Below are 16,877 nucleotides of genomic sequence, written 5' to 3'. Positions count from 1 at the left end.
ATGGCAGCTGGTGACACTTCTGGGCAGGAGATTCTAGGATATGAAGTCTTTAAAGGCCTTTACAACTATTCCTTTTCTATCTTTGGGCTTGGGTAGGGTAACCTAGGTGAGCTCACACATGGTCTCTACTTTTTCGGTTATGGGATGAGGCAAAGGGAATCCCTAGACAGTTATATCAGTAATTGGAAAGAGTACATTTTTTAGTGGAAGTACAGATAAATATTTAAGGATTGGAGAGTAAACCTTATTGTACAGAGATTGTTAAAACAAAACCAAAAAAGCAAGGTCCATTTGAGGAGAACTAAAATATAGTATTCAGAGACATTTCACAATGCAACTTTTCCTTATTTTTAAGTTTTGAATATTTCGTCTTTTAATACGCTTGTTCTGATTCTCTTTTGTTAATGTGGCTACATTTTTAAAGAATGAATTTTGCAATAGTGTAAATTCCACTCTTGATTTCCGAATAGTTCAGTGGTTTAGGTCTCTGACCGTTGGGGCAGAGGCAGGGAGTTCAATTCCCCACTGTATCTCTCTGACAGGAGCTGGACTCAAAGATCTATAGGGTCACTTCCAGTCTGCAGTTCTAAGATTTCCCAGTTCAGTACTGCAATCTACCTTGTCCCTTCACCAACCCATTAAAAATACAATTGTATTTCACACAATCAGTCCTTGTGGTCACTTTACTATTTCAGATAGTCTAGCATATCTTAGGTTTATTTTTAACAGTACTTCAACAACAGGAGATGCTCTAAGAGAACTGACAGATTGGTTTCTGGAAATTAATCAGGGCATGGCCGTGTTTGCATGGCCAACCTAATATGCTGCAAATATACCAAGCCAAAAAAAATAGACATGTACTTAAAGTTTTCTGAAACAGTGGGGTTTTTTAACAATTACTTTTTTCACAAAAGCAACCCAAGTCTCTTGGGCAAGATAACCAGTGGTCATAGTGGCTGAGAGATTTTGGGAGTTGTAGTCAAAACAAATAACTTTTCCAAACTTTGCAAGGAAGCAACCTTTCAGCTGCAGGAGTTGGAGTACTGTGCTTTTAGAATTTCATGCAACGGATTACCTCTCCACCACAATATTATATGCTACATAGGTCTGATAATAATCATTCAGTCCCTTATTCTGTAATTATTAGTCTAGCACATCTCACACAATGCTAATGAACTGTGGATGATTAAGTGATTGTGGTTTCTTTCTTTTCCTTCTTTTCCCATTCATCATGTTCCAATTATTACATCTATTGTTCATATCCCTGAGAAAAGTGTAAGAAGTAACTATTGAAAGGCTAGTTGTCAATAGTTGTCCGGATGCAAGTGTCTATTTATAAGCAGCAGAAACAACAACATAGGCTGCAGCTACATGGTCAGATGCCAATAGATTTGCTCCACTTATAAAATGGGTGAATTCAAAGTATTTTTATTGACCTCGTGACACAAAGGCAGATTCAAATCGGTCCAGTTCTTTTTGCTCCCAAAGTAGGTTTTTTATCTCTGCTCTTGGAGGGCTTCTTTTTTTTTTTAAAGCCAGAATGATTCCAACAGGTCTTTTTTGTGTGGTTAGTTGTCATATATTCTTGGGGGCATGTCTGTAGGTGGTGTTTCAGTCATGTAGGCAATTGAGGTACGTTGTTCAGGATAAAGGGAACATACTCCCACATTCTTTCCTCTCCCAATGGTCATCCATTTAGAGAGAAAAAACATTCTTACATATACAGTATGAGATTAGTATTAGATGGCCCTATAACCTTGTCTCTGGGTAATCACTATCTTTATTTCTCGCATTTATGCCCCATCAGATTAGCAGGGGCAGGTTCAGAGGAAGGAAGGGTTGGAATGCAAATCGCGTTGCATCCAGTATGAACAGTGAATTCCCAGATTAATCTGCAGTCCCTGTGTGAACACTATGATTTCAAATGTTATACAGGCTATCAAATCTCAGTATAGTTGCACTCATAGTTGTTATTATTTGGTATTTGTTTTTCCCATGGCTTCCACATGGTGGCAGTGTTTATTTCTTTGTGTTTTGGTATTCCACAGGGCTCTTGCTGTTCATGGTGGGTTAAAAGGATGGACAATAGATTAGTCAGTGTAATGGAAACAGGTGCCAGTCACAAACCTATGTACTACTCTCAGGGCTATTTTCTTTCACAGTAGAACCCTAAGCCTCTGAAACAAGAGTTGCCAGAAAGTTTGCTTAACATCTCAGCGTAAGTCTGTGACACAGAAAACATTTCACAGCAATAAGGCAATGGCTACAATTCAGCTATGGTGAACTCCTTCAAGCTCTGCTGATATAACAACAAGAATCAATGACACTTAGAAGGGCTCCATTCAGTTTGGCTGGATCAGGCCCAGTATTTGAAACTGACAACCAAATAACTTGGATCCTTTATGCAGTCCCTGTGGACTTCTGTTTTTAAAAATTGAAACATTTCACTTATCTGTTTTTAAGGCACCCTTAGATGATAGTTGTAAACTTGCACATATTTGAAGTGACTTAAACCAAAGTTTAAAATGGGAAAAATCCCTGGGAAGCATTTGGATTAGACATGTACACTGTCTCAGCTCAAATCAATCGATGCAAAATTAAGGGCACACAAATCAAGAGACCCACTTCACCCTGTGCCTATTGGGATGTACTGCTTCCCAATTTGTGTGCATGCCCATACTTGTGTATTACTGAATCTCCAGGAGAGAGAGAGAAATCATTCATATGAATGAGAAATGCAAAGGCATATAACCTGGGAGCAATGTACACAGCACTATCAGAATTACTTCTAGAATAGTGATTTGCCTTCCTCCATTCCAGAAAGCACAAGAAAAAGAGGAGCAGGAGACAGCTTTTATGAACATTGGCAATGATACCACCGCTCCAACAAGAAAAGAGGAAACCCAAGGGAATGCAGGAAGAAAGACAGAACTTGGCATCCTAAAATTAAGTTCTCCCCTTACTACTCGAAACCCATAGAAGGATATAGGCATTCATCCAAGCGCACATGCACATGCATGCCCACACATACAAAGAGATTCCTATTAGTGTAAACAAAACTCAGAGAAAGCAAAAAATGAAATTTGCAAATCAAGGGGCAATATGCTGCTGAACTTCCAATCTAGGCATTACAGCTCAACAAGATGCAAAAGCAGCTGCAAGGAAATATAATATCCAGTAACCATATTCTGACCCTCCCAGGATCCTCAACGTTTGAAGGGTTCATGAGAGGTCTTGGGCTTCATGGGAAGGGGGGATGAAGCTGTCAGTCTCTTTCACTGCACCAACTCAGCCTCTTCCTCATAAAGCATCATTTGAAGTTCCTCCTTACCTTCCATCACTTTTAACTGTTGAATCCTTTTTATTCGGCCAAATACAGTGCACACCCCTAATTTAAATATGTCCTTAGAATTATATTCACATGTCATTGCAGTTGACCCACTTGAACAATAACATGACAGGTACACCACTCAAAAGTAAATGTCACTGAATTCAGAGGGATTTATTCATAGATATGACAGTATAGTATAGCCACTATAGGACTGGACCCAAGGAAAAGATTTTCCATAAACACATCTGTGACATCAACTATGTGGGTTAGCTTTCTCCAGACTGGTCCTTTCTACATATGTTAGACTACCATTCATTCCTCACAGCACAAAAGTTAGGGGACTTTTGATAGAAAATCTGCCCTGTGGTCTGTGTTCTGAATATTACAGCCTTCAAGGAATTAGTATATAGAAAGAAAGTGCAGGGGTTTTCTGAACGTAGAAGCTGTCTCACATGGTCACAAATTCATTCCTTCTTCTGGGTGAATAAGGAGGAGGGCCTTAAGTGGAAATGCTTCCCATAATTTTATAGAGATATATTTTTTAAAAAGTATTATAAAGACCCAGTATCAAAATTCCAGCAACACATGAGCTAGCATAGAAGGTCTTCCCATCCGACCAGCCATGAGGCATTTTAAGTATTAACTACCTTCTCATCCATAAAACAGTCAGAGATGCATGTACTTTTTATCTAGTACATTATGACCAGAGGGGAGTTTAGTAACCAATTATGCATTTTAATTGCTAAGGAAGCACCCCAAAGCCCAGTGAACTATTCCAACCAACAGGGAAGCTCCTGTTTTTGTCTAAGGCAAAACTAAAGCTGGAGAAGGGACTTTTTCTTTTAAATGCTATCATAACTTTACAAGTAATGTCACCACCATTTTGACTTGCTACACTCCTTTGCCTTCAAGAGCTGCCTGATGTGCAGAAATCAAGGAGATAAGTTAACAACCTTGACCCAGGCACTTACTTCCTAAAACATAAAGATTCTGGAGGATGTTCAGTTTGTGGGGGGAAAGGCAGAGAGCACTTTCTTTCTTTCTTATACTAAAGCTGCTTTTTAGGACTATGTCTTACCAAAGCAACATACAGAAGACACTTGAGACACAATACAGATTAAAGGTGATTGCATCAGATAAGATGTCCAGAATTCGTTCACAAAGATCCTCTGCCAGCTTAAGCTTTTGATAGCAATCCAGGCAAGGGTTTTTGAGGCTCCCCTCATGGTCAGTGTAGAAAGGACAAAGCTGAGACCCACTGAAAAGAGGCTCCAAAGATTTGAACCCGACTCTGAGAAGGTCCTTCACATGACCCCTGCTTATCCTAATGGTGGGACCTTGAAAAGAACCCCTGAGTTTGGACTTAGCATATGAGCATGATTATGGGATTGAATATATATCCTCATCCTAAACCATCATAGACTTTAAAGATTAGACTAGCTCTTTAAAATGATGAAATCTAATTCCTTATAAAACAGTGCAGGGTTTTGCCAGATTGGCTCATACCTGTCCCTCAGAAACAGAACTGGTGAGCTGAGACTGCCAGAGACAGTACTGTCATGATCTGGACAGTCACAGTGTTTGCCATTGGCCAACTGCTCAGTCCAGCTGCAGACACCATCCACAGCTGCAACAAGGATAAGTAGATGTGTTCTGTTTCCAGAAAGCCACTTCTTGTTTCCAGAATTCTACTATCCCACAAAACTACACCAGAGCACAGACAGAGTTTTGACTCCTGTCTTCTGAAGATGCCGGCCACAGAGACTGGTGAAATGTTAGGAAGAACAACCTTCAGAACACGGCCAAAGAGCCTGAAAAACCTACAACAATCAGACAGGTTGGGTTTGAGCACCTTGGTAAAGGTCTGAGGGGGACAACAAGATAAAAAGCTGCAAGAATAGGTAGGCTGAGGAGGTGAAGAGAAGAGAAGAGAAGAGAAGAGAAGAGAAGAGAAGAGAAGAGAAGAGAAGAGAAGAGAAGAGAAGAGAAGAGAAGAGAAGAGAAGAGAAGAGAAGAGAAGAGAAGAGAAGAGAAGAGAAGAGAAGAGAAGAGACATCATCATAAGTGCCTAAATATCATTCATTTCCATCTCTTTACAGCAGGAGTGGGGGATTTCTGAGGTTTGAAAAGGAGCCAGATTTCCATCCTCAGAACCACCATGGGCTACAGTAGCCCCAAAATACAAACACACACATACACACACAAGGGCTTTCTGTTTCCAGAAAAAGCCACTTCCTGTTTCCAGAATTCTACTTCTTCATGAAGGAGCATTGAAGGATGAGGGGAGGACTGTGTTCCATTTCACAGCAGAATTGATATTCTTGGCCAATTGCAGGAGTAGAAAAAGAAATTTTAAAAAAAGTTTTTTAAAAATGGCAACAATGGCCTTCCAGGATGCATGTAACCTGCTAGTCCCACTTTGCCTATCCCTTCATTTGGACTGCCTCTGGCAACCCATTGTATCCATCTGGAGAAATTTAGGGGTAGGAGGAAGAGGAAAGGCTTCTCAGCAGCGTAGAAAAGGGCGAAGAGAGACCTTCTCAAACACATGTCCATCCAGTTACTAGGCATAGTGGAGCAAACAGCAGGTTTTCACTGCTAAAAGTCTAGGGTTCCTTCTCTCCTTCCCCCATCCCACCTTTTTTTATAAACTGTGAGATGACAGAAGCAGTGCCAACCATCAAGGCACTGGCTCTTAGACAAAAAGCCTAAGGGAGAACTCTTGGAGAAAGAATATCCTTATCATTCTAAAGTAGACACTAGACCAGAGGACATGGATGCAACCAGAACTTGAAAAAGCTAGGATTTATCACACTACAGCTCTAAGACTCACCCAGCCAACATGGTCAGCAACTGTATTGATTGGTGGATTGGGGGAGATGTTGTCAATAATAATAATAATAATAATAATAATAATAATAATAATAATAATAATAATAATAATAATAATAATAATAATAATAATAATAATAATAATAATAATAATAATAATAATAATAATAATAAAGCAGACTGTCCATACTCTGGGCACAACCAAGGGCTTTCTGGAGGACCATGGAGCTCCCTACCTTGAATGGGAGGACAAGCAGAAGTGGAAACCGCAGATCGCACCCATACTAAGTTTTGATCTGGGCAGTATAGGAAGCTTGTCATACAAAGTGGCAATCCCTTAAGTGCTGAAAGCAGTTCTGAGCATAATCCCATGAGCTTTTCTGAGCCCTGGTCACCTGGAAATCAGCTTGTACTGTTTTACCTTTGGTCTCCAAGAATTAGACAGAGACTTAGTTCACTTTCTGGTTGTTCAGGCACAAGGTTGGGGAGGATTGCATGGCTGGAATGCTAATGTGTTTTCCTCTTCTAATGACATGCTTAGGTAAAGCTTCTGATTCATCCTTGAAACTGTAAAAGTACCAAAAGGTCTGTTTACTGCTGTGATTAAGAAAGAACCATTTGAAATTTACTTGGAGAATTTATTTGGGGCCAAGTCTGACATGTAAGGGACGTGGTGGCGCTGTGGGCTAAACCGCAGAAGCCTGTGCTGCAGGGTCAGAAGATCCGGCAGTTGTAAGATCGAATCCATGCAACGGAATGAGCACCCGTCGCTTGTCCCAGCTCCCGCCAACCTAGCGGTTCGAAAGCATGCAAATGCGAGTAGATAATTAGGGACCACCTCGGTGGGAAGGTAAACAGCGTTCCGTGTCTAAATCACACTGGCCATGTGACCACGGAAAGATTGTCTTCGGACAAAACGCTGGCTCTATGGCTTGAAGAGCGGGATGAGCACCGCCCCCTAGAGTCAGACACGACTGGACAAAAAAAAATGTCAAGGGGAACCTTTACCTTTACCTTTACCTGACATGTAGCCATTGGATCAAGTATGTTTCGGTGTTCTTTTGTTAAGAGACTTGCCGCCATTCCCCATCTTCCAATTTTAACCACATTGATAACCTTCAGAGCCATCCAAGAATGGGAAGTAAGGGAGCCAGAACTAAAAGGAAAGGACCTCTTTAATCCAAGAACTGTGCAAAGGATACAAGCATATTTAAAGTAAAATGGGTACGCTCACAAAGCAAACTCTTCAAGTTCTGATTTATGGCAACTTGGTTGCAAGACTGTTTAGTGGTGAAAGAAATACATTCTGAAGGTGTTCAGAAAGTCTGCAAAATTTTTCTTCTTTACTTCATGCATTCCTGGCATTCAGAATTGATTGTAAGGGGAACCTCCGGCAAGTGCACACATAAATAACTTCTCCTGAAGCACTTACTATCTGCATGAATGAACTCAAAAGCCTTGTTTACATCTAGTCTATCTGTCTGTAATAAGCATGTTATCAACCTAATGTCCATGAGGCAGACATCAAAGTGCAGGAAGATTGTTCAAGAGTCCACTAGTTTTAACTGGTTTGAAAAGAGTAAACAAATGAATCTGAGTGTGACTTGCACTATTTCTGCCCTACAGAGTGCATAGAAAATGAATGACTATACCTCAGGAGGTTTGTCATGCAACTGTAGAACTGCTGCTCAGTGGGCTTAAGTCTCTGGCTGTGAAGCTTGAGAGGTTGGAAATTTGATTCCCAATTGTGCCTCCTTGAGAGGAGCTGGACTTGATGATCCATAGGGCCCCTTCCAGCTCTGCAGTCCAAAGCAGATACAGGAATGTATTAAAAATGAATTGCAATATTCATTAAATATCGCTGGTTCATTTAATATTTGTCCTTTCATATTTGTCCATTCCAGAGACCCTGATGAATATGAAGAGATGAATATTTCTCCATTTTTATTTGTCTCCCATGGGCAGCGAGGGAAGGCTAGCCTATGGCCTTCCCACTCTGTCTAGGGGCCCACCAAACAGCTGAACGGTAGGTCCATAGGCATACAGCCCCCCCACAGCCCCCACCCCTATCGCTGGCCCCCTTCCCCTCTCTCCCTTGGCCACTGCCATCCACACCACCACTGCCCACACTGCCTCAGCCTCCGGTCCCCACCACCAGCATAGCAAAGAGCAGCCTGCCATAAGGGAAATGGGCTGCACTTTGCAAAGGTGACAGCTGTGGCTTTCCTTATGGCAGGGAAGCTGCAGTTGCCATCTTTGCAAAGGATGGCATGGTTTCCCTTATGGCAAGCCACAGCAGTGGTGGGCACTAGTGGCCAATAGCAAATGCCACAGCTTCAGGCTGGTGATGGCAGCAGGAGCTACACAGGCAGCAACGTGGGCAGTGGCGGTGGTATGAGTGACAGGCATGAACAGCAGCAGTAGCCAAGGTAGGGAGGAAACAGGGCAGGGGGACAGGCTGTAGGGGTAGGGAGATTCAGATTTTTTTTAAAAAGATAGCCCTGATTTGTGGTTCATCAGTTCATGGGCAAGAAATTCGTGGTTCATCAACTTTGATGAACGACAAACCAGGACAAACCACTGTTTTGGTGGTTCGTCTCCATCTCTGGTCCAAAGGTTATTATTATTATTACAATTTTAAGTAAAGCGCATGGGAATGGGTTTGGGTGGGCATTCCCTTTTGCCAAACTAAGTGAAGCGCCAAGGGGAGAAAAGTTCAGTGTTTCATTTCGGCAAAATGGGAACCATGAACCAGCCCAGTCTGTGGGTTTTCCCGCTTTGTGGTTTGGTTCGAGCATCTCTAGTCAACAGTATAATTCCACACAGGAGTGCCTATATGAACTTGTCTGTTTGTATGGATCATTACAGGGAGAGTTTCCAGTTAAGCAGCCTGCCTTTCCCTGAGACCTCAGGATCAAATAATGAGACCAAGGAGCAAGACCTACAATGTCACCAGGCCCTTATGATCTCACAGGGGGGTATCCTTATGATGTCACAGAGACATGGCAGAGTTGCTAACGAAGTAAGCACAAGACCTATAAAAACCTTCTCATGGAGCAAGTGACCTTTGGTGCTTGCTAGAGGCAAAGGGTGGAGGAGATATTGAAAATTTAAAATCACTGTTTATAGACACACACTTTTCTGTATCCAGCCATCACACACACTTACTTTTACTTATCTACTACCTCAAGATCTGTCACCCCACCTGGAGACCCAATTCTTGGGATTTCAGGTAGGGCCATTAGAGCTGCAGTCCTAATCATGGAAGGCTTTCTTATCTTCCCATTCAGTCTGATGGTCCACTTCATTGGGATTAGTGCCTTGGCTTTGGAACGCTCTCCTGAGGAAAGCTGAGTTTGCCTCCTGTCACTACATGGTAAAGCCTTTCCTGCTTAGGAATGCCTTCAAATAAGATACTTGCCAATCTCACTGTAATGTTTTCCCAATAGTTGTATAAACATCCATTTCCATCTCTGTTTTCTCGAGAATGTTGTGGACTCTGACGTATTTTTATATGGTTTTGGTTTTGTAGTGCTTTGCTATTATCTTTTATGGATGAGGTTTTATTGGAATTACTTTTCATTTACTTGATTTTATTTTGGTTGATTGGCTGGTTGGTTTACATCCTGCCTTTCTCCCAAACTGGGACCCAAGGTGGCTCTTCCTGTAGATGCTGTAGCACTACAGATGCCAGCCTCTTTGATATCATAGAGATGGGCGGGCAGGCAGGCAGGCAATGATTAGGAAGGCGGCCAAAACTGCCAACCAAGTAATAAGGCAGGAATCAGCTGGTGATGGGAGAATATTTAACAGCCAAAAACTACAAAAACTCAGCAAGTGCAGTGGTTGGGCCATTTGTACTGTAATTTACATCTCATGTGGCTTTATCTACAGTACTTTATGAAACTGGAGTTTTTTTCCCTACACCCTGTACCTCTCATGCCAAGACTTGTGCAACATAAAGCTTTTTTTTCTACACTCTGCTTTGCTTCAAATATAATGGCCCAAAGGTGGAGATGGGTGCCAAGGCTTTGGAACCACCTTAGTCACACACAAATAAAAAATCAAGCCTTTTTGTCACTCAGTACTGCTTGGCCTGATTTTTTTCTGCTTGGCTGGAGACCCAAGGAAGCACTGCAGTTCCTTGGGACTTCAGCTCATCTCCTGAGAGGAAACCAAGGAAGGAAGGAAGGGGGGAGAGGGGAGGGAACAGGGAAAGGGTGGAGGAGGAAAGTAAATTAAAGTATGGTGGTGCCTCGCAAGACGATGTTAATTCATTCCACAAAAATCGCTGTCTTATGAAAACATCATCTTGTGAAATGCGGTTCCCCACTGGAATGCATTGAAATCTATTTAATGTGTTCTGATGGGGGGGAAATGTCTTGCAAAAATCACTCATAGGAAAACCATTTTGCAAAGCTGTCAAAATCGCTGTCTTGCGAAAAACCGTCCCGAAAAAAATGTTTTGCGGAGCATGGACCCAGCTGTCAAAATCGTTGTCTTGCGAAAAACCGTCCCCCCCCCCCCCAAAAAAAGTCTTGTGAAGCATGGACCAAAACATCATCTAGCGAAAATCACCCATAAGGAAAACCATTTTGCAAAGCACTATAGCGCTCGCAAAAACCCATCATCTTGTGAATTAACTGTTTTGCGAGGTAATTGTCTAGCGAGGCACCACTGTAAAGGAAGGAAGGAAGGAAGGAAGGAAGGAAGGAAGGAAGGAAGGAAGGAAGGAAGGAAGGAAGGAAGGAAGGAAGGAAGGAAGGAAGGAAGGAAGGAAGGAAGGAAGGAAGGAAACTACATGTCAAAATTTGTCCCTGTGGGCACCATCACACTAGCATGAAGAATATGTGAAATCAGATGAGGTAATTTCCACATAATCAGAGGGAAACACAAGGTCATCTGTTTAAAGTATTAAGGGCTCTATGTGGATCACTGCTACACAGAAGCATTATTCATTAGCCTCTACATGAAGCCTGTAGAATTTTGAATTTATTTTGAATTATGGGATAGAACAGGAGAAAAGGAGGAACAAACATGGGAGGGGCATATCCTGGGCCCCTTTAAATACTGATTTTTCTAAAGTCAAAAGGCTTCAAGAGCCTCCTCTACCATACGTAATGAAACCTTCAGCCATTGGATATTATGAAGTTTTAACAAGTAATTCTCATGAACAACCTGTTCACACAAGGCTAATCTTACTTTTGGAATTTTTCTCACAGATATTGTCAGTTATACATACAGCAGAACTGTAAGGGGAAAATACAAATTGCACACAAGGGAAGAGAAATGGTGAATGACAGAAAGAAGAAATGGCCTTACAAGAACTGCTTACAAGAATAGCATGGGGAACTTTCTTCTCACTTATTCACAAATGACAAAGTCAGAATATATTGTCAAACACAAAAACACATTTCCCAAAACAGTGAGGTGTTGCAAAGGCACTGCTACAGGCTTTGCTTTTGTTGCATGAGAGAGTGCTAGAAACTTACATGGGTTTGTTTGTTTTTTTGTTGTTTTCGGTAATGTTTGCTGTAAAAACTTTAAAGCAGAGAAAAAGTGGAGACAAACATGCATTCCTTCTTTATTTTCCTACAGGCAGAAAATCTCTAGACAGCAAGTTGAGCTGTTTGCCAAGGCAGCTTCTCTACATCTCTGCAAACCCACATCAGGTCCCACTAATTCTGAGTATGAGCAGGAATTTTCCATTTTCTCTTCTGCTGTGTTCAATCCAATTCCAAACTGCCATGTACTGTACCTCTAACGCAGCTCAACTCAGAGCCCAGTTACATGGATGACATAATGTAGTTTATAATCATGTGAAGGTGGCTGAAGGTGTATTGCCTGACTTCTGCTTGCAAAAGTCTCTTCTGCAAGCCCAAGGACCACTCTTGATATTGTTGAATCAGGCAACTGGGTATATTGCCAAGAACAATTGCTCTATTTGTGACTGGTGCAGAAGAAAAGAGTCACCACAGTCCTGGGCATTACTGATCTGGATATCCACATATATACGATCAACAGTTTTCCACATTCCCACAGGTTGTTGTGACTGCTCACATGAATAAAAGGCTCTTGTGAACAAGCCCTAAATCATTTCAGTCTTTCATCTAATCCTAGGATGGTTGTTTATTCCCAGATTGTGTTTCCAGGTTTTAAATAATCTTAAGCCCTCTGATCTGAGCCAAGGAAATTGTTTTTACATCATTATTCTCAGTGATCTGCCGTCCCTATTTGTATTCTTTTTTTTTTTTCAGACTTTCCACTTGGTTTTATTTATGTAGACATACAAGCATGGTAAATTTCAGAGCTGTAATTTGTGGCTTCCTGTCTCCAGGATCATTCTGAAGTAGTTCTCATGTGGCCATTCTTTCAGCTAAATATTTACACACACACACACACTGCCTATAACTTTTACTTACGGGCAAGTTCTTGACATAGTTTCACATCATTTTTCAGGCTCGACATGTGGTTCTTATCATGACAGCATATTGAAAATATGTGCCTACCAAACACATTTTAAATATATTTATATAAGCCATTATGTGCTTATCTTTGAAGCATTTACTATATATAGAAAAAATGGAAGATTAGATTTCCTGTTCTCATTGCCTGCCTCAAGATCTCTCTATGTACATTAATCATATCCAGACCCTTGTTTTGAAGTCAAGGCTACAATGTATGTGTATGTAGCTCCCTGAAGCAGAACAGAAACATGTACCCTCAAGTCAAGTTGCTTAACACTTGAAGACAACCAAGCTATTTGGTGCTGGAGGCAGAAAATCCAACCAATACCTCTACCTATTCATGGCAGTAAAAAGCAGCAATTCAAATAATCAACAATTTGTTGTACCTTTATAAAAGTCAACATCTGGTGACCTAGGGCAGTCACCTCACTGCCTAATGGTAGGACCAGCTCAACTATACCTGCCCCATTTAAATGTTATTACATCTAACTGATTGCAATAAGAGTGTGTGATATTGCATTGACAGTACAGCTATGGCATTCAGCCTCTGGAGCAAAAAGTACAGGAAGAAGATTAGTTATGGCAGAAGTAAAGCAATAAAATAGAGCCTCAGGATTTCTGATGATCTTCATATGCTACAGCAGAGATAGAAGAGTTCATCTCCTGGTATGCCCCAGTCAGCAAACTGCAGTACAAAAAAAATTAGCTTTCCTAAACTTTGTGTTAGGGACATCCCAGGATGTATTCGCGAAGGCTTCCCAGGATGTTTTAATATTAAGGTGTGTCTACATTTCTGAATGAGTAGAACAGTAGTGATGTGAATCTGAGAGAAATGTTTCTTTTAAGCTGTTGGGAAGCAAAGGACAAGTTCTGTTTGGCACACAATATTCATTATCCTGTATAACACTCTTAATCTAAATCAGCCTTCACCCAAAGCTTTGCAACTCTTACCTGCAGCCTTTTCCATATGCTCCCGGATGGGGCTGCATTGAGTCAGTTAGGAAGGATCCTATGTAGTCAATGCCTTTTTATAGCAGCAGTAGAAAAAATCAGACTGTGGGGTTGTATAAGATCCCCTAAGCCTTTTTTCTTTTCCTTTTCTTTTTTCTTTTTTCTTTTTCCTATTTTTTTTTTTTTTTTGCATACCTAGTGAGGCGTAGTGAAGAGATTAATGGACTAGGAATCTGGAGAGCAGGGTTTGAATCCCCACCCAGGCATGGCAAGTCTCTGGGAGTGTGGGACAGGCAAAGCCACTCCTTAAATTTTCATTTACCTTGAAAGCCTTATTAGGGTCACTATAAGTTGGTTCCAACTTGACAACACATAACTAAGTAACATAGGCTGTTTTTCTGGCTAACAACTTATCTTTTTCTAGCAAAAAAGGTGAACCATGGCTCCTGGAAGCTTCCAGGAGTGGCTATTCACCTTATAAGTAGGCCACGGCACTGACTCATCCCCTGCACATCATTTCTTGCCACCAAGCACCACCTTTTAAAAAAATCTGTGTCCATTTAATAGAATCAGTTAGGATCTCTGTAGGTTCTTCCTCTAGTTTGCAGAACATGTTTAGCACAAGGTAGGTAGAATGAAAATCCTACTGTAGCCTGATACTTATTGTGTGCTCCCTTTCCCCCTACCAGTTTCATGCCATTAAAAGTTGTACGGGCACTAGAAATTCTGTGGGCATTCATTAAGATTAGCTCTGTCAGAAACTGTGCTTGCTGGGCATCTCCCTTCTTGGTGACCACTGGAAGTGCAAGAACCTTTCAGGAAAAAGTTTGGAAATGCTACAGTTTCTATCACTACATATTTTGCTGTTTTTAAAAGGAGTGTGGAAACACATGGCTAATTTTCACATAGATGGGTGCATATGGATGTGCACGTGCACAGGTCCAATGCAGTCATAGCAAGTCCTCAATGGTATTACAGGGGCTGAGCACCTAGGAGGATCTGCTGCTGGTGGTGGTGATGGGAAGAAATAAGGAGAAGGAGATCCATGCTTCCTTATCTTCTGTATCAGTAGGTGCCAGGATTTACATTTGATTTGGCTCCAGCTGGTTTTGTTTCAGATCTTACACAAACTTGCAGGGATGCAACCTTCTTTGGACCTCCATTGCTAGAACTCCTCTGCCAGCATGTTCTGACTCTGGGATTTTGGGAATTGTAGTCCATAAATGTAGCTTTTTTAAAAGCCCTCCTCAGTTTCCAGCCTACACGTGCACATAGACACAAAGGTCAGCCCCATTATACAAGTTACTGTTCATAATATGAAAGGGTTTATGTGCAATAGTGCATATGTTTTAAATGAATTCTATATGCATAAAACAACTGCACAGTGCAGTCCCAGGCATGTTTACTCAGAAGAAAATTGCAGAGGTCAGTTGGATTTACTCCATGCTCCAAGTTCCTTTGTTGCTCTTATGATAATAATGATTGTCATGGGCTTTAACTGAAGGAATGCACAATTTGTGGCCTTTTGGATGTTTTCAGCCTACAAACTCCCATCTACCTTGGCCAGCATAGCTAAAGCTGAATAATGATATGACTTGCAGTCAAGCAACATCTGTAGAGCCATAAATCAAGAAATTCAATGGCTTTTATTTAATCAGAATAACAATAGGCCATGAGACTTTCTCTTGGCCCCACCACCATCACAGGTGCATTTGGTGGGGACACAGGAGAAAGCCTTCTCTGTTTCTGCTCACAGACTCTGGAACTCCCTCCAACAGAAGACCAGGCTGGTGCCATCTTTGCTGTCTTCCCACAAGCAAGTTCCCTGATGGGCATCTTTATCATATGCATTTTCTTGCTTTGTTTTAATTTCTTCACCTCTTGAGAAAGAAGGGAAGAACCCAAAAATACTAATATGGATGTGCACATGCACAGGTCCAATGCAGTCATAGCATTTTGCAGTAAAACAAATATGGAGCCAGAAAAAAAGAAGCCCTATTTTACTCCAGTCACTTGCCTTTTTCCTCCGTGAGCTTAACAGAAGGACACACAAATATGGCTTTGTGCTTCACTAAATGCAAGGCACAGTTCTTGGTCCAACTAAATATCAACAGTCTATTTCAGAAAACAGAGAAAGAGCCTGTTGAATAACAGACAGTAGCTGATTCTGGGCATGGGTGAACTCTCATCAGAGCAAAGTTCTATTCAACTTGTTCCCGCTCTACCATTGCAGCCCAGATCTATCATTGCTGTTCCGTGTCATGCCTTTGTGTTGCTTTCGATGCCAAACCTGCACAGATTGCTTCAATTTCTGTGCGGTTGCTTACATTCCATTGGTGTCAATGGGATTTAAAATGAAAAGTTACTTTTTTGGACTACAGTGCTCTAAATCTCCCTAGATAGCTTGGATTCTGGGTGTTAGGATAGTTCCAAAAAATAACTTTCCTGTGTTCTGTTAAAAGCACTGATAGGAGAATTGACCTTTCAGAGACTACAATGCACACAATACCCTCCCTTCTGATGGCCACTAGCCATGCTGGCTCAGGTATTCTAGGAATTGTAGTCCAAATCATAACATTTGCCCTCTCTGGTCAAAAGCCGTAACAATCTTCAAGGTTGCATCAAAAATGAAAATAGGAATATTTGCTCCTCCTATCGTTGCACATACTGAATAGTTTAGCAGGAAAAAAAACACAATTTTACCGCAATGTTAATTTCCAACTCCAACAAACACAAAATCTTACTTACACGATAATCCTTTTTTGTGGGGGCGGCCACCTTCCATGTTAGTGCAGCTCATGGAAAAAAACGTTTTCTTCTCTGTTTGAGGTTTAGCTTGCTCTGTCTTACAACTGCTAGGTAGCTGGATAAATGTCCATAATTCCACAGCACATAGTATAATCCATCCCACACATTTGAAATTTGGGGAAGTTCCTTTCTTGCTTCTCTAATTTTCTGTTTTGCTATTGTAGTCATGCATCATTGTTGAAAGATCTCTCTCAGCTATCTGAAAGGAAGTGGTTTCTGCATCTACAAAGCTTGTATTAATGGCTTGTGTCCATTTATATGTCACATTTTAGACCTTTAAGTTTACAATCCTGGCTTCATTTCAATGAAAGGATGTTTCCCACTCAATTATTATTTAGTTCTATCCCGGCATTCCCCTAGGCCTGTCAAGGGTGCCTTCTCCAACATCATACAGTTGTTCAGATTAGGAGACAGTGAATGCTCCAAGGGCAGCCACAGTATTTCATGGCTCAGTGGTGGCGTGAAACTAGGGTTGCCATATCACCCCT

The 16,877-nt window shown here is 41.3% G+C and overlaps 1 protein-coding gene across 1 annotated transcript in view; it reads right to left on the bottom strand.

Moving 5' to 3' along the window:
* IPCEF1 (interaction protein for cytohesin exchange factors 1) overlaps positions 1–16,877 on the bottom strand; it is a 62,455-nt gene extending 45,578 nt beyond the window's left edge. The window contains exon 1 of the mRNA XM_072995091.2: positions 16,330–16,877. Coding sequence (XP_072851192.2) covers positions 16,330–16,381 — 52 coding nt within the window. The 5' untranslated portion in view covers positions 16,382–16,877. The remainder of the gene's footprint in view (positions 1–16,329) is intronic.

Source organism: Pogona vitticeps, chromosome 1, assembly GCF_051106095.1.
Source record: "Pogona vitticeps strain Pit_001003342236 chromosome 1, PviZW2.1, whole genome shotgun sequence".
Taxonomy (NCBI): Eukaryota; Metazoa; Chordata; class Lepidosauria; order Squamata; family Agamidae; genus Pogona; species Pogona vitticeps.
Note: the sequence above shows the minus strand (reverse complement) of the source record. Positions and strands in the feature narration are given on the sequence as shown.